The sequence below is a fragment of the Geospiza fortis genome, unplaced genomic scaffold (genome assembly GCF_000277835.1).
Source record: "Geospiza fortis unplaced genomic scaffold, GeoFor_1.0 scaffold40, whole genome shotgun sequence".
Lineage (NCBI taxonomy): Eukaryota > Metazoa > Chordata > Aves > Passeriformes > Thraupidae > Geospiza > Geospiza fortis.
Genome location: NW_005054297.1, coordinates 29021385 through 29040667, shown reverse-complemented (window position 1 = coordinate 29040667; position 19283 = coordinate 29021385). Strand labels below are relative to the sequence as shown.

At 38.0% G+C, this 19283-nt stretch overlaps 1 protein-coding gene across 1 annotated transcript in view; it reads right to left on the bottom strand.

The window, feature by feature from the left end:
- Positions 1 to 19283, bottom strand: part of DCHS2 (dachsous cadherin-related 2) — a 61895-nt gene that overhangs the window by 15293 nt on the left and 27319 nt on the right. Inside the window, exons 7-13 of the mRNA XM_031055180.1 lie at positions 16655 to 16812; positions 14725 to 15559; positions 13559 to 13798; positions 9465 to 9599; positions 9011 to 9220; positions 6890 to 7747; positions 1931 to 2038 (exon numbers count right to left, since the gene is read on the bottom strand). Coding sequence (XP_030911040.1) covers positions 1931 to 2038; positions 6890 to 7747; positions 9011 to 9220; positions 9465 to 9599; positions 13559 to 13798; positions 14725 to 15559; positions 16655 to 16812 — 2544 coding nt within the window. The remainder of the gene's footprint in view (positions 1 to 1930; positions 2039 to 6889; positions 7748 to 9010; positions 9221 to 9464; positions 9600 to 13558; positions 13799 to 14724; positions 15560 to 16654; positions 16813 to 19283) is intronic.

Genomic DNA, 19283 nt, shown 5'->3' with positions numbered 1-19283 from the left:
TTTTATTTTCAGCACAACACTTTAAAATATCACATTCTATTTACAGAGAAATCAGACAGTGGCAGAAGAAATACATTTCCAGATGACAGAGAGCAAACTGAAAGGCTCTGCTGAAGACTGAAACAAATAATCAAGTTTGAGGTACACCACCTAGGAGGAACATGTGAAAGAACCAGAGCTGCTCATTCTTCAGAAGTGCACTTGAAGAAAAAACAGGGTAACAATCTTCAAATATGCAAATAATAGGGGGGTTGCCTTTGTCTTATGTCTACTCTTACTAGGTTAAGAAGTAATAAGTTTAAAACATTTCAGCAAACATTCAGATAAATATGAATAAAAACTTTCCAATTGCCAAGACTTTTGGAGACTTTTGAGACGGTTTACAGAATCACTGTCCCTGATGGTTTTTAAGGACAGTACAAATTTCTGTCATACTTTGGCACAATTGATTCCCTTCCTGCATCAGGGATACAGACTAGTTCATGTCTTTGAGTCACTTCCTACTCTTTCTATAATTCTACAGCATAATAAAAAATTTGAAAATGGTATAAAGTGCTCTCCAAAGTGTGGTTAATTTCCATCAGTGCTTGAAAAGGCAAGTAGAGCAGACCTTTGGCTGTTCAGAACATGAATTACAGACAGGGCAAAATTTTGGTACGGCTCAAAATACTTCTGCTGTAGAAGCAAGGGGTAGAGAATTACTGGTGTCAAAATTATGCTAATATAAGCACTGCTCTTCAAAAGTCCTTAAAGGTTGAACTTCAATTATTTTTTTCTAAGAAACACAAGAGAGGCTTCAGAGGAAAGGAAACAGAAGAAACTACAATGGATCAAATGTCTCCAAAAGAAGGCTTGTGACATTCACTGCTATAGATATTCCACTCCTGTTTGTGAAGACAATGGAATGAGACCCTTCAAAGCATCACATAATCATTTTTCAGCCTAGCTTGATAAAAAAGGAGAAAATACCATTTGAATTTTCTTTTTTTTAAGGTGATATTGGGAAAGATTCACTTCCTCAGTAAAAAACCTGTCTGGGTCTAAGATGTTCTTTAAGGCCAATCTCTCTAGTTTTATTTCAGTGAAAGAAGAAGGACTTGAAAATCAAAGTATGCGCTTCAAGCACCCCTCATCTAAAAAAATTATTTTAGTGGAATGGAATTTGTTGCCTGGAGACATCATGATAATCAGAGGTTAAAGTCTTCAGAAACTCAGGGATAAAGCTATTTATTAAGGGTACAAGTATTTACACTGTTTCTGAGGAAAACTGCTTACACTGTCTATGTGCCATCCCAAAAAAGAGACTGCAGCTATTTGGAAGCCAAATGTATTGCAGATGTTTAGGACCTGAGAGGTAACCAGAGTAGCTGTGCTCTCTTAGGAGCCTTAGAGGAGAAAATGTAAATGTACATGGGGAACACCTCACCCTCCTGCACCTGGAATTCCTGACAAAAAAAGCAGGTGAAAGCAGAACTGCTGCAGAACACAAGTATAATCACAAAAAAATTAAACAGACTTAACTTTAAAACATGTTGATGCTTGCCTGAAAAAAAGAGCATTAAATCAACAAAAGTCTAATGCTTCTACTTTAGAAGTGTTTTGAAGAATTTTATTTATTAAGTTTTTGGGAAACTGTATGATGAGAAACAAGGTGGAATCTCAGCTTGAATCACAAAGCAGTAGTTTATCAACTCCCAACACCTGGTGATCAACAGTAAATCAGAACTGAGTGTTTTAAACAGGTATACTGGTGCTCAATTTCTTTTTACCGCGAGTTTATGACAGTGCCTGGATTTACTAATGACCTGCTCATTGTAACAGAATTATTACTAGGTAGTACTCTTAAGATATCTAGCCCTTGCTCTTGTGGTAGGAACTTGCTAATGCTCCAAAATACACACAGACACTTGAAAAAAATTATAAGATGTACCTGTAACAGGGTGTATGGAGAATATTTCCTGGTCATTGAAGATGCTGTATTTTATGTGTTCTCCTGTAAATTTGTGTTCATAGGCTTCTACTGTGAGAAGCGATGTACCTATGGAAGCAATAAGACATTTTCATCATGTTGACCTAGAAGGTTTTGTTCTAATTTTACAGTATTGATATAAATAGGAAATAGACAACTACATACTACGTTAGGTGCTCATTCATTAGTTTAGTAGACAATAATTCTCCATTATTTTTCCTATATTAAAAATTCATCAACAAAGCACTGTCTATACCTCCTTCCTCAGTAAATTATACATCGGATAACAACTTTACCTGCCTAAATAAAATTATGAGATTTAACTTCTCCTAATTGCAAACTCACAGGAATCATTGGACTTCTCTCTTACCTGAAGTCATATCTAATTTTTTTTTGGGTTTTGGTGCATCATGTCACCCACAAATGACCAGAAAGAGTTTATTTTTTTTCTCCATTTATCAGGATTCAATTTGGCTTTTTGAACAGTATCTTAAATTAAATATCCCTCAGAATTTTAATCAGTCACCTTTTGACAAAGGGAAAGAAAAGATGAAACTATGTGCATAGCTATGTGTCAATTCACATAGAATCCAAATCCCATGAAAAGACCAATGATTTAATATAAAATGTAGGAGACATGAAATAGAAATCCTGTTTGGAATAAAATAAAAGGGAAAATGTGGAACTCAATAAATTATCCTGCTCAGAACCATCACATTTAACAAAAATATAGTAAGTTCAAAAGGCATTATCACAACCTCCAAATAATTATTGCTTTCAAGTGACTTACAAAATTGTCTAGCATATATGGCCATTGATTTTAATGTTTTTAATTATTTAATTAAATTGTAATTGTTTCCATGCTGCTGTGATGGAACGAGGCAACCTGAGCTCTTTCAAACAGCATTAGAGGCAACTAATTATTTTATGATATCACAAAGGTCATAGTCAGTGTCCTGGATGCCACAGAAAAAGACTTTAGTATAAAAAATAAGAGAAAACCTTGCTATTACAATGATCTGATAATATGTAACTGCTGAAATAAAAAAGTATGTTTTAGAAACCAGAAGTTTTCTATTAAGGGTTCACTATTTGCTCTCAAAATCTGTCTGCCAAAAGAAAAAGTATGCCAATTTTGACATGTGATTTTCTGTACTTGTCAATATACTTGTAAAATATTTACTAGAAAAGCTCTGGAATCAACATCTATCTGTTCAATATGTAAAGAGAGATATATGAATGCTGACCTAGAGTTCTTTAGGAACTAAAATAAGGGGCTGTAGGTTGAATTTTCATTGCCAAGCAACTTTGGTTTACTACAGAAAACTGCAAGGACAATCATTCACACCATCCTCAGAGCAGATATAGAGATAAAAATACCCAAGGTCTGAAGAATATACCTCTTTATCTTTTAACACTCTCTGCATCTTTTTGTTTGCTTGTGTGTTTAAGAAGAAATACTACCAGAAATAAAGGAAGTAGCAGCATTTCTACTTGAATCCCTGTTTTTCAGAGGCTAGGTTAATAAACTCTTTTTCTGAGTCCTCATATCCTAATCTTTAAGCTGCACATTTTTCATGCAGATAGAATTGTTTACAACTCCTTTTTCAGCAGAGCACAAATCTCTTGTTCTGATACCCTTCACAGAAAACAATTCCTCCCACCAGTGAATTTTTACAGTTCATTGTCAAAAAAATATGACCAAAGTGTGAGGTCAGCTGTGACATAAACAGGCTCTATACAGATAAAGAGCAATAGAAAATGTCCATCTGCTGGAACTTGCCATTCCAGTCACACCCAATTCAGACATTGCCTCAAGCAGAGGTCACATCATGTAACTCTTAATAGAGAAAAATCAGTGAAAGGGAGCTTTCTCCCTGCAAAACACATTCAGCACTGAAGATAGAGCAAGGCAGCAGGGAGATCAGGTTCAAAGCAAAAGCAGTCAGATCAGCTTGAAATGCTAGGCAATTGACCTCTGAATTAGTAGAAAATATAGGAAGGCATGAAGAGTAATGTAAAATATGTAAATCCAGGGGTTCTTTCAGGGGTTTTTTAATGGTTTTTTCCACATACAGTCTGACTGCATATGGAAGTATGACTAACTGTTCTATACAGCCTAGATTCAGCTAGAGTGAACAGCATTTGCCTACCTGGCCAAATCAGCTCCAAAACACTTGCTGAATTCTTTGTTAGGGCATATATGTTTTATATATATGGGGGTTTTTTATATGTATGTCTTAACACCAGCACCACACAGAGCAGCTGTATCACTGTAGCACTTTCTTCTTTCTTCAGTCCTCATTATAGTAGTCTTTTTTCACTGTCCTCTGCCATCTAACCTGTGTTCACCCTTGCTATTATTTCTTCAGACCTCTTAATTGCCATGAAATGAAAAGCTGAGCATGGAGATAATGATTCAAGAACTGTCTGGACACAATCCTGTGCCATGTGCTCTATGATGACCCTGCTTGAGCAGGGAGGTAGGACCAGATGACCCTTTTGGTCCCTAACCCAACCTCACCCATTCTGTGATTCTTTGACTGTCCCACTTTACTGCTAAATCTGCCTTCCAGGAGTTGTTTCATACCCCTTTGCCGTTATGTTCTAACTTAGAAAATGTAGCCCATTGCCTCCTTTCCATAGGCTATACCTTGACCTGTCTTATTAGTGTGGTGGGGCTATTGCGCTCACTGCTGGGCTTTCAGGGGACGTGAGTGTTAAAGAATGAGGGGATACATATTTGATATCTAATAGAAAAACAAAATAGAGGAGTCAAGAAGTTTTACTGGTGAATCTGTCTCCAAGTGTTATGCAAACAACCATTCAACTAAAAGTTAGGTAAATAATAAAGGTTTTTTACCCCCTGAAGAGCACAGTCACTTGATTATTTATTGATTAGCTTCTGAGTGCCTGCTGTAGAACCGTTTATAGTATTCAAAGACATTAAATATTCAATACTAAACAAAAAAAATAGAAAAGTGGGGTTTTCTAAAGGTCATTAAACTTGGAGTTTAAACACTTAAAGAAAATGTGACCACAAGGACCAGTTCTTGAGGCACTTGCCCATTTGATGAGTTCAGACTAAATTAAAACTAAGGACCCTTGGCTTTGGTTTTTTGTTGTTTATATTATTCACATTTTTTATTCTTTTTAAAATAAACGTAGCATTTTTCCCCTCCATCAGTTAAGGCAGAAATAAAATTATGAAGAGAAGCCACATTTATTAATACCAGTTCTACAAATAATCAGTATGTAATGTAAATCTTCCCTGGACTGAATACACTGGTACCATTCACGTTTGTAGGGGTCCCAGGATCACATCTATCCTATAAGTTAACTTCTATGGGAGTTTTAATTACAATCATGCTTTTCTTCCCCACTGAAATGTAAAATATTTGATATTTATTTATGCTTATGAAAAAAGGAAATAGTATAAACAGAGACAAACAGTACTAGTATTTGGTAAAATCGCTTATATTCTTAGAAGAATTTGATCTTCTTAGCAAATAGAAGTATTATTAAACACAAACTAACATTTTGTGATCAAACCCGCCTGTTTACCCTGAAGCTTTGCTAAATTTCCTTTAATCAAAACAACTTAAATTGAATCTTAATTATATTTCTATAGATTGAATGGGAGAACAAAATGGCATTCTGATACCACAGTTCCTTGGGGCATTTCTGTAATTTCAGGCTGGCTTTTTAGCCTGACCCAGGAACACATCTACACTTAAAAAAATCTAGGATCAGAGCAGTTTATCTATTGCCATAAAGCTCTGAACTTTATTTTCTTTCATTAAATGTAACAATTCAAAAATTTGGCTTGTAGTCCCAAACAAGCACAGAGGAAGGAATGGCTGAATAACCACAGCAGTAATTACTGCAACAGCCATCTTCACCCCTTCTGTTTGCAATCATCCAAGAATATTGATTAGTTTTCCAAAATTACTAACACATTTCTTATTTACTGATTCATAATCCAATATACAGGCTGTTACTCAAGAGCTAGGAATCCATTAGTCTCACAAAACCCTTAGGATATAAGGGAATATTGCTTTTGTTTTACTGAGAGAAGTTTGAATTATAAAAGAGAAATTACTTGTTCAAGGCAAATCTCATGAGCTGTTTTAATTGAGAATATAGTGCAAGTCAGATCTTTAAATACATCTGGCCAATTAAATAGTGAGATTTGTGGACAGAAATATGTGAAAGCCATTCCTTTCTGCCCCTCATCAGGACCAATCCCTGATGCAGGAGAAGACACCACATCTAATTGGCTGGAGGGATAACTATTAATGTTCTTTGAATTATAAAAAAGTAGAGCAGTAATTCTCATCAATATCCAGAACAAATCCAAATAAATCTGTAAGCACCTTGTGACTGAAGCTGGTTGGTCAATAGGTGGCATTCCACAGTACAGTCTCTACCTAGAGAGACACTGTAGAAGCATGCCCAAGTGACCATGCATCAATAGCGTCTGACCTTCTCTACCCCATCCTACTCCCCTTTCTCCTTCTTCTGCAAAGTCTAAAACTTCAGTAAGGTATTTATGAAAGCTACTACAGTCTGTGAAGGGTTTTGTGAAAACAAGAAATGCCAGGTTGCAACTGGGTCCCAACACTCAACTCATATGAGCTTGTGTGCACTGCCCAGTGAAATAACAAGTAAATGTTGTCCACCCATCATTATAGTAATTTTGCTAAATGAATGAACCCACTGATGATTAGATATCCCTCCCCTATTGCATCTTTTTCGTGCTGGTGCATTTGAAAGGAGCAAAGGGGTATTGGCTACATCCACATTAACTTTTCCCTGCTGCTGAACATTAAAAAATGGTTTCCCTATACTATTCATTACAATTTCAATTCCAAAAGGAGGGGAGATTGTCAACTACAAGAAGAGGGATTTCATGCCCACCTGCTGCACTGTTCTCAGGCACACTTGCTTCATAGAGGCTGTGGCTGAATGAGATCACCTCCTCTTGCTCTTCTGTAAAGATAATGACCACAGCTGTGGCCGTTCGAGGTGTGATGCCTTGATCTGAAGCCATCACTAGCAGCTGGGTACTGAAGTTCTCGAAAGCCAAGGGCTCCCGAAGAATGATGTCACCTGTCTTCACATTGACCTGAAATACAGTTTCTGCCATCATCAAATTAAAAACAACAGCTCCATTTGACCCCAGATCCACATCCTCTGCTTTCACAGTGGCTACTGTCTCATTCACAGCAGTTTCAGTAGGCACAAAGACCCTGATAGGATTCTGCAAAAAACCAGGATCGTTGTCATTGACATCATTAACGTGCACCACAATACTGACAGTGGTGCTTCTCGGAAAATGGGTGCTACAGTCACTTGCCACAGCCCTAAAAGTGTACTGGGATTTGGTCTCCCTGTCCAGTGCCTTTGTAGTAATGATGGATCCTGTGACAGTATTGATGGCAAATGCTCCATAGGTGTCATCAATAAGGGAGTACATAACTTCACCATTCAGGCCAGCATCTTCATCAGAAGCAGAGAGGTCCAGGATGGCTGAGCCTTCCTCCAGGTCTTCTGTCACTGAGATTTGATACTGGGTCTTTGCAAACAACGGGTTGTGATCATTTTCATCCAAGACTGTTAGATAGAGCTGTGCAGTGGAGCTTCTCGAGGGACTGCCTAGGTCATGGCATTCAATTACAAGAGTGAAATTGCCGATGTCTTCTCTGTCTAAGCTACGAGTGACCAGCAGCTTGCCTGACGTGTTATTTAGTGTGAAGTATTCTCCAACATTTCCACCTTTCAAACACATAAAAAATGAAATGATCACAAAAAACTACTTTTAAAAAAGAACCCTTGTGAATATTCTATGCTAATTGCAGTAACAAGGTCCAATTGCTCATAGAGCTGGTGTGCTTGTGTGCCTTTCACATATTATATTTCTCATACAAATTAAAACCTGTGTTTCATTTAAATCAGTGAGTGGCAGTGATAGGAAATGCAGAATGTCATAACAATTTACAGACTGGCCTTTTGGCCAGATGCATATCTTTTGTTCCCAAACCAGCCCACCTTATAAAATCTCATGCATCTGCGCTGCTCCATGAAGTGACCTCTTCCCAACCTTAGTTACAAATTCCACAACCTTAGTTACAAATTCCACAACTCTATAAAGCATTGCTGACAATTGTAATTGCTTGCACCTAGTTCTCTTCTACAAACCTATCTCTTAGAATTCAAGACTTGGGCAAGGTCATGATTTGGGAGCACTGGGAATAAATATGAAGCAATCAACTGAAAAGTCAGCATTTTTAGTAACAGTGAATGGCTTACATAGTTTATAACATGCAGAAAGACCAAAGGTAACTAAATTAAATGTCATAGAGATCACAACATTAAAACCAAGAAAACAAAGGAACTCATAACTGTTTCTTCAAATAAAAATGTGTTGGTTTTAACCACAGTAGCTCTCTGCCCATATTTGAGCTATTGCTGACAGCCACAACCCAAAGAAAGCACAGCAAACTTGTACTTGTCCAAAGATACTACAGGAGGCTTTGAACAGTTGTGGAGCTTACATTGGCATAGTGGACACAGGGAGAGTTTGGCAAGATGGAAGCCAAGTATGACATTACTAATTGCTGGGTGAAAGAAGCTCTCACAAAATAAAATTTAATAAATGGCATTAAATAAATAAATTTCAATTATTTCTTGGGTATATTTTCAAGGGAATATTTACATTCAGACTTCTAAAACTATAACAAAATGGACAAAAATTATGCCTTCATGATTAATGCCTCATTCCAGCATTTGGTATTTTTTTTGTGTTTCTCTGTTCTGCACTATTTCAAATCCAGAACGCAGAATGAAAGTATGCCTGGGAAGTGCTTATTAGTGCTTACAAAAGGGTGAAAGATCTCTTTTCTTTTCCACATAAAAGAAGCATGTGGACAAGATGGGAGCTTAGGAGGCCTGGTAAAATCAAGACTAGCCTAAAACTTGGATGCTGCTGTATAAATATTTCCCTGATTTATACTAACAAAATGATGGAATATAACTTACCAGTTATTTTGTATCTTAGAGCTCCATTATTGCCAGCATCCATATCTACAGCCCGGATAATGTAAACAACAGAAAGCTGTTGGTTCTCTGGAATAAAGATCTCAGAGGGAGGAAGAAGAAATGTGGGAGAGTGATCATTTTCATCCAGCACTGTGCAGATTACTGTCACTGTGCTCGACAGCGACGGAGTTCCACTGTCTCGAACCAAAACTAAGATCAATAAAAAGAAAGCAATTTTCGTTCAGTGGTTGTGGTTGCAACAATAGACGTTCTTTAATAATATCAGAGTAGGAGAGTTATTTATGCTATGCAAAAACCATATGCTCTTCTGTACTGGAAAATCTTACTATGTGCATTGAATTCAGAAGGCATGAAAAAAGTAATGCTGATAGTAACACCTCGCTCACTCTCACTTCCCACTTTAGAGGCATTCATAGATATTTCACACTGCTACCTTTAATACTGAAAACCTCCTGGGTTTCCCTGTCCAGTGATGCAGCTGTTACGAGTTCTCCACTGTCTGAGGTCATCTTGAATTTCTCATAACCAGCTCCTGGTAAGATTTCATACTGAAGCAATGAATTCAGCCCTTTAAAACAGAATGAAAATCTTAGTAAAACACAGCAACTCTTCTCACATTCAGGTCTACTTATTTGTCTCTTTCTTTCCCCTCCAGGTTCTTCTGAATGATAATTCCATACAGTTCCTGATCAGACCTACCAGTTGTATATAGTGCAGGGATATTAGCCTTCCCATCTTTCTCTAGGAAATAGGCTAAAACTTTTAAAGGTTTTAGAAACCTTTCTTTCAAAGTTGCCCACCTTAGTTGAACAGGAAATGAGACTCAACATTCTTACCTATTATGATTGTAAGATAATTACTTTCATATTTCTTCGAGTTGAAACATTCTCCCAAGGAAAGTATAATGTCATCTCCATCACACCTATATCATTACCTTTAATGGGTTTAATCCTACATTATACCTGAAGGATTTAACTACTGTGCCCTTATTTTTTTTTATATTTTCTTACATTCCAGTCAACCATTCTGTGTTTTTCCCACCCAGAATTAGTCCTTGAGTAGGGTAAGGACAGTTGGTACACCTGAAAAATTACATGACACTTCTAGTCATTTGCAAACACTGCCTGCCTGTTCTCATCTGCTGCAGTCAAGCACAAGACAATCTGCACTGGAGTTGATGGAGAAACACCCATGTGAGAGAAGAAACAGAGTGTACAGTTTTTAACATAGTTAATCTAATTTGCCTTTAAATAGCTTTGTTAAGTGGTTGACAGTGCTACTGAAATTTGATTAAGAGAATTACTACTGTGAATGCATTCACACCTATACTAAGTCAAGGGAGGGATGTATACAACACACAGCAGGAGGAAAAATGACTTACAGAAATCCTTTCAGTTTTACAGAAGAAGGAAGAAAAACCACATCAGTGAGGACAGTCAAAGTGAATGCCTTCAAAGTCTCAGGTTACATACATATATTTATCTGATCTGCCCATATCAGATAAAATTCAAATAAATTTTAAAAGCTATTCACACTTCTGCTTGCATTTATCTATCCTTTATCACCAATACGCTACAGATGAAAAAAAAGAGACACAAAGCTGCAGGTCTGATAGTATTAACTTCTTGCCTCCTGCAATTGAGCTGCTTCAACCCAGTTCCTTCGCCAGCAGATTCCACAATGGACACTATTCACAACCAGGGCTGAAAAAACATGGGTGCCATCCAAGTTGACTATTCACACAATGCTGAAATTAAAACTTTTAACCCTTAAAGAACACAGATATGTGACATCTTAATTACATTTATTTACCAATCATTTACTGACTTCTTTCCCATATCCAACTGCTAGGAGTGTAAAGTAGCATTAGGAAAAAGCTGCACACCCTGTCCAGGAGAGGAGCATGCTGACTCTACACATGCACACACCACAGCACAGCAGCTAGTACATTTGCACTCAATCCAACCTGCTGGTTAATTATTCAGTAGCACTGGTCACACTTTAGAAGCTGAAATTACAAACTGAAATAAAAAATTTCCTCCCTGTCCCAAATCCAGATTCAAATTTCATCTTTATAGGACTTTACAATAATGTCCAATGGATGGCAGTAAGCCCTGTCTCATAACTCAAAGTCAATGGTTCCTATTAACCTTTCAAGATTTTTTTCCTAAGGCTCCAGACATAACTATTGAACCACAGAGGTGCACATGAGATTAAAAGAAGACCTTACCAAATGCTAGTTTGGTTTGCTAGTTTAGTCTTCTGCAAAGACCTACCTCAAGAAAAAACCCTCACCTATCTTAAATATGCTGCTGGTATCTTTGCTTTGCCATGTACATTTTTCCAACAGGCATATTTTCCAATGTTACCGTCTTTTACACTTGCATTTGCTGATGTTGAGCTGTCAGATGTCAGCTGGGTAGGGGTGAGGGCATGGAGGGATCCCTTAAGGCTCCCAAAGTCATGCCACATAGAGATGCAGTAAGTGCGGGTGTTGTAATGTCAAGGAGGGAGGTAGCTGAACAAAAGTTTTCAGGGATATTCATGTGAAAGAAAACCATTCCAAAGTCAGAAGTTTTACTTGTGATTTCCCCAAAAAAAGATCTCCTTCCAGTCACAGAGAATGAAGAAGAAGAAAGGAAAATAAAACAAAAAGTTGATAATGACTGGTTCCTCCCAGTGGTCACTCGGGGAACATACAAAGTGAACAAAAAAGTGTGATGGGAAAACGTCCTCCACTGATACTATTAATGGGATGTGAACTGCAATTTAAAGAGTGTGTAAAAAAAATATATGATGGAAAAACAAAAAAAAGGACACCATGACAGGAGTAATTTTATTCCAAAACTGTGTTCCAAAAACATAAGAAAAGTGAGTAGCATTCTATTTATATGACTCCTATATTAATCAAATTTTCTTACATTATGAACATCACTTCAATATTAATTTGACACAATAGTATGACACACCCATGACATGGGGCCAAGTCATGCAAATGTAAGAAAAAGACCCAACAGAAGGATTGTGGTTACTGGAAAATGAACTTTAAAAACTAGCAGGAAGGAACCATCAGCCACAACAGTACTCCAGCCCAAACTGTCTGCACAGGCTGGCACACACTGTGCCACACAGTACACTTGGAATGCCCTTCCTCTCCACCCTGCCAAGCCACCCTGACTCCCTCCCACTAACTGCTCTGGAAAGTTCCTTTCTGCTGTATTTCCCACAAGATGTGAAAAAAATATAAGGGATGGAAAAGGAGGGAGAAGAATTCAAGCAAATTCTCAGTTGCCTCCTTTATCTTCCAAACCTTTCTTCAAGTACCACCTTTTTTGTGATCCACAAACAAAAGAAAATATTTGGAAGAGTGAGATACAGAGGCAGACTGCAGTACAGCTCAGCTGCTGTGGAATCAAAACAGACTGGGATACCTACACATTCCTAATTTCTAAATACTTGACATACTCGTGGGGAAATGTCTTTTCTATGTGATACCTCTTACTGAGCCCACATCAGCCTTTTGTAATCAATAAGTGTTCTACATTAAAATTACAAATCTTACTGAATACATAAGATTATTTTGCCAACAAGTTCCATTATCTGTTTTTAAGAGAGCACAATCTTACACAATTCTAAAGAAATACAGAAAGTGAACCCACAGTAAAAATGAAGTCATTCACAGAGCTGAGACTACCTTTGGGCCAAAGATGGCAGTATTGTAATATTTAACTCTCTTTCCAGATTTTATTATTTATCACACAGACCTTGTATAAGTGCTTCAGTACACGGATGAACTGTAACATCGTATGCTATGCATTTTAAACAGTTCAAAAGAGCAGGTAGTTGAAGAACTGGAGGGAATTTTTTGTTGCTTAGCAGACTCTCTCAGGTTTAGTCCTTACATGTGATTCACTGAGGAGATGAACCATCCCCACATCTTATTTCTCCATTCTGTGTGTTTTCGAAATGCAATGCATTAACACTCTTTAGCATGAAAAAGCCTCTTTAAAACCCGGAGCAGCTTCCACTATCCCTTCACAGCTCAACCAGCTTGAAAATCTTGGATGACAGTGCCCCTCTCTGGTCAGAAGAGATAAGCGCACATTTGCCAGCTCTTACAAAACCAGGACTCTTGACTAGTGAACTGCTTTAAAACTGCTTTATCCAAAATGTTCTGATTGAGAGGGACAAAACGTTCAGATATAAAATTTGAGTTGAATATTGTTTGCTGATTTATAACCAGAGAACGTTGTCTTTCTTCATGTGAAACCTACAACATGCTGTGTCACACAAGAACACATTTTACATTTAATATACCCATCAGAGCTGAAGTTATCCCAAAGTGCAAGTCAGAATAGCTCCAAGCTCTAATTAAAGATTGAGAGTCTGAACCAAAACTCATATTTTGAAACTCGAAAGACATACATTACCTTGGGAAAAGCACAGCAGCTGTACACACAAGGCATCAAGAACAGATTGGTCTACTATGGTTCACAAGTATATTACAAGGAAAAGGACACAAATTACCTGCATCTCGGTCCACAGCCTCCACTCTTATGACAAACTCCCCTGGATCTCTGTTTTCAGGAACTGCAGTCTCATAAAGTTGCTTCAGGAATTCCGGGGCCTCATCATTCACATCAAGAACAATGATGGTTAGAACTTGTGTGGCAGAGAGAGCTGGGCTGCCATCATCAAGAGCCATGACTGTCAAACTGTAGTGCTCCTGAACCTCGCGGTCTAGAAACTGGGCTGTAGTTAAGAGTCCTAGTTTAAAGAAAAAAGGTTTTAAAAAAGAATTCTGCTCCAGGTTAGGATCCCAGCTGTTCCAGCACTCACAGCTCCAATGTAGCTTCACCATGCCACTGCTGCAAGGCTTCTGGACTTTGCAGTCATTCATTACCTGTGATTCCCTCTACAGTGCTAATTGGCCCAGAAATACTGCCTTTGGTATCCAGGGAAATTGGGATTCATGGAAAATTCAAGTGAAGTTCAGAAATTGCTTTTTATTTAACTTTGGGTTTAACTTTTTAACTATATTTAACTTAAATATTTGTCTTCTTTTGCACATAGGTTATGCAGTTAGGAGCTCCACAAATCAGTGTCAGCTGCATCACCTAATAGATTCAAAATCAGAATAAAAACCAGAAAATATTACAACAATTAAAGTGATATTAGCATTTGTGAGAGCTAATAGTTAGAAAGCAGAGAATTTCAGAGAGCTGTAGAATGAAATTCATCAGCACTTTGAGCCTCCACTGAACACATTCCATTCACAGAGTGATGCAGACTTCCTGATCTCAACTTTGCCTTTCCTCATGTGCACATATCATAACATACACGTGTGCACATGCTTTAAGTATGCATCATGCCAAAATCAGAACAAAGTATTTCACTGCCTGCATTTTCTTCCCACCTTCCTCAATACATTATTGGAAGATGCCCCAGTACACCTACACAACACAGTAACAGTGTTATGCCAAAATTTTTGAGCTGAGTCTCACAGTGTTTAACTACTGTGCTCTGCACTGCTCTGCTTGCATGGTGCTCTGTCCAAGGCAATCACCCTTGAGGACAATAAGTCACCTCAGCAGAGTGCCACATGAATGTGGTATTTCACTATTGTATGGTATGCACTCCCAAAAGTTACTGTGAGAATCACAACACAAGAAACCCCAGAGAAGTCATGGTACCTGTGATTTTATCCAGTACAAATGCTTTGTTTTCATTGCCTGAAAGAATGTGGTATGTAACTTGTCCATTTCTTCCCTCATCAGGATCCTTTGCAACTATGTGGTGTACAAGGAAGCCCACCTCCACATCCTCCATGACATAGGAAAGAGGTGAAGACATAAAACTGGGACTGTTGTCATTGATATCTAAAATAACAATTTTGACAGCCAGGGAATCCAGCCGACGATCAGTCAGATTTATTGCCTGGTCTTCTGCAAACACCGTTAAGATCACAGAACGAGTAATCTCCCTGTCCAATGGAGAAGCTGTGGTCAAGGTGCCATATAAAGGGTGCATAAGAAATGGATTTTCACCTGTGTTACTTATTTCTAAGGAATACTCTATTCTGCTGTTCAGAAAACCGCCATCTCCATCCTTTGCATTGAATGTGTAAACCAAAGTGCCAACAGGTACGTTTTCTTCTATGCCAATCACTACAAAGTCATCTTGAAAATGTGGAGAATGATCATTCTTATCTTCTACATCAATACTTAGGAAGACAGTGCTATTTTGTGGGGGGTTATTATAATCCTTTATAATAACTTGCAAAAGAAAGTGTGAATCTGTTTCATAGTCAAGCTCCTTGGAAAGGTAAAGGTCTCCTGTTAAGCTGTCTATTTCAAAATGAACATTATCATCTTTAGCAATACTGAAATGCAGGTTCCTTGTAAGTTCTAGATGGTTACTCGATGCCTTCAGAGAATCCAACACTTGCGCAGGTTTAAAATTTTCAGGTACGACAAAGTGCTTGAAGTTCTGAAAGAAGCCAGATCTCCCGTTGGGAAGTGGGATCACCTGCAACCAAAACACAAAGACTGCAATATTTTCCCACTGTCATTATGAACAGTGTAATGTGTAGTGGGCTGACCATGGCTGGATGCCAGGTACCAGCAAAGCTGCTTCCTCATTCCCCTCTGCCACTGGAAAGGGGACAGGAAACATAATGAAAGGTCATAAGCTGAGATAAGGACCAGGAGAGATCACTCAGCAAATACCATCACGGCCAAAACAGACTAGAAATAGAGATATTAACTGAACTTATTGCAAACTAAATCAGAGCAGGGTAATGAGAAGTACAAAAGAGCTTAAAAACGCACCTTCCTCCCAGCCCCTCCTTCCTCCTCCAGGGGTGCAGGGAGAAGGGGAATGGGGTTTACAGTCAGTTCATCACCCGGTGTTTCTCCCGTTGCTCAGGGAGAGGAGTCCTTTAACTCTCTTTAATTGTAGGAACAGCATTTGCCTTGCCCGAACTGAAGCTACAAACTATTCAAAATTAACCATCTTAGGGGTGACTTGAAAATAGCAGCCTCAATAACACTCAGCCTCTGACAGAGGAGTGCACAGGTGGCCTGGACAAAGCAGCCCCACTGTGGCTCGATGAACAGCAGGTGGCTGGCTATGGAATGAGCACATGCTGCATTTCACACTCCCATGAAGAGCAGCCTTGTATAAATCAGCACAAAGAAATAAGATATCCTTATACAAGGTTATAGAGACAGAATTTAGAAAAGAGAGCAACTTAGTGGAGAAAACAAACAAGTCTACTCTCTTCCCCACTTTCAGTCCCACTTGATATTTTTCTCTCTGCCTACCTGGATGTTTTCCTCCTCTTTCCCAGTGTTTCCAATTATCTCCTAAAGCACAAGCACCATCTATCTGCAAAATGATCCAGAATGCTGTTGTGCATTCTTAACTAATCGAGTCTGCCCTCATTTCCTCCCTTAACAAAAAAACAGCTAAGCTAAATTACCATGAGACAAGGTGCTTACAATTTTGAGTTTCTTCCTTTTTTCAGTTTATTTCCCAACCTTCTTCCAAAATTGTTTTTTTTTCTTCAAAGAAACAAAGCATTTAACATAATTGTTCTATCTGTACAAGGTAAATAAGTACCTGGATGTAAACAGCAGCACGTCCTTGAAGCGAAGGCATCCCCTGATCCTTGGCTATCACCATCATTCTGTAGTCAGATCTCTCAGCATGTGACAGAGGCCGGGATGTTCTTAACTCTCCACTGACAGCATCAATCTGGAAGTATCCTATATCCTCTTCTGTGGGGTAAAAATGGGTATGTGTTATTGCAAATCAGTAATAGCTTGACTACATAGTACTGAACATTGTAATGAACAGTGAAAAAGAGCAGGACCCGGAGGAAAGGGACTTGCTGCACTCGTTTGGATGTCTCTGGCTTTTTTGGTTCACCTCCTCTTCCTTCATTGAGTACTTATTATAAACCACTTAACTCCACAGAGTACTAAACCAACTGCCCAGTTTTGTACCAACTTTACTCACACCAATGGTGTGTGCATCAGGAGGGTGACAACTCAGGACTGGTCCTCCTATTTCTAATCTTGGCAGACAGGGCCAGAGAAAGAATTAAGTCTTAGTCTCCAAACTGGCATGAAGGGTAAAGTATCTCCTGTGACTTGCAGATCATGGGGCCAGCAAAGAGCACTGCTGACCCCTAGCCCGCCATGCCACCTGCCCTCCCTGCGCTCTGTACCAGCAGCCAGATTGTAGCCACAATCTTACAGAATCTTACACAATCTGTAAGCTGTTGCAGAGCAGCATGTGAATATTGGAAAATATGCTCATGTCTTTCACTGAGGACTGGTGGCACTCTAACAATAAGTGGCTTTTAATTAAAGTTATTACTTGCAGCCACATCATTTATTTGAGAGTTGCAAAGAATAATTTTACCACAGATTAATAGATAGCTCTTCTTGACTTAGAATTAGAGAATCATTTAAGTTGAAGAAAAGATCCTTAAGATCATCAAATGGAACCTTTAACCCAACACTGCCAAATTCCCAAAACAATGTGCCTAAGTACCATGTCTACAAGCATTTTAAATACCTCTGGGGAAGATGACTCCACCACCTCCCTGGGCAGCCTGTACCAATGCTTGACAAACCATTAAGTAAAGAAATTTTTCCAATCTAAACCTCCCCTGGGAAAAGAGACTGATACATAGCTCCCCCATGTTCAAGAAATAAAATACAAATTACTTTCAAATTTTAGTAAAATGGGAAAGTATCTATTACTCTGTATACATCACTAGAAACTGAGAAAATCGCAATTGTTATAAGTACTTCTCTCTTAGAATACTATCCAGCTTTACTAAGCAGCTTTCTGTTATGTGAATTTTCAATAAGGTGCACTAGCGGGTTAAATAAAGTCCTGCAGCATAACAGCCACTATTACAGTAAGCAACTGTGGTAAAATTAAATTCAGTGCAGATGTAGCACACAAAACACACATAAACAACTATATTTCCATAGGCACCTAAGTGAGCATGAAGCTGTTTATGTTCCCCAATTCTGCACATTCAAATTAGTTAACTGCACATATAGATATTCACTTTTGTATCCAATTATATCATCTGCAACAGTAAAATATTTGCACCTGTAACATTTGAAGAAAAAAACATTTAACAAACTAATTAACCCAGTTTTCGCAACCAACAAATAGGAGTTTTTTTCAATATTGTTCTGCTATTTTTTGCATGAGTATAGCTTTCTAATTCTCCATCAGTCCTTTCTGAGTTGAGTCTTGCTGTCTGGAACACTAACAAGGAAATTGCCAACAAAAGGAAACAATAGATAAAGACAATTATATTGAATGCGACAGTCTTGCATTTTGCATTTTTCATGGTAGTTTCAAAATATTAATGCTATATTACTCTTTTCATAAATAGCTTTTGGTTTACTTTGCTGGTGTAGGTCCCAACAATATGGCTACAGTCACAGATCTGCTATTTTGTTCCATATAATGTTTAATGACACAAAATCCCAGCTAAGCAAAAGTCACAGGAGATATGAGAAACAGAACACAATGTGAATTGCATGCATATATTTTCAGTATTTTGCTAAAACCTACACTTACAGCTACATGAAGTATTGCATGAAATAGTTTTGTGCATATTTTGGTGGCAAAAAAGTCTGAAAATATTGGAAAGAGACATTGTATAGAAGAAAAACCCCTTGGGACTTCCATTTTTTAAGTGTTTCACATTTTCATTTTTTTATCTGATTCTACATTATAAAGACAGTCAAAAGTGAAATGCCCCATGTCTGATTTTTTGGCATTTTTTAAAAATGTATTTCAACTGTAGCCATTTGATTGAAATTCAGAAAAAACTTTTACACTGAGAAAAAAGTTTAACACCTACACAGCATGACAATCAGTGGTCTAAAAGCTCATGCTCACTGCACTTCCAGAAATATTTCCTTAGCTCTCATCTCCATAAGTCACCTGAATTAGACAACTGCTGTTTATATCGAACACCCTAAATATGTCCTTTTGTATCTGAGGAGAAAAGGAAGAAAGTATAGAAGAAATGGATAAGAAATAAGGAAACTGGAAAAAGCAGATGAAGCATGGAACAGAAAAAATTGAATGTCTCATAAATTAGACTCCAAGGGCCCCAGTCTTTTCTTGAGCTTGCAGAAGTAACCTGCTAATAAATACATGTTTTTACAATTAAATTTTTCACTTCTGTCTTGTCCAACTGTCAGCCAGA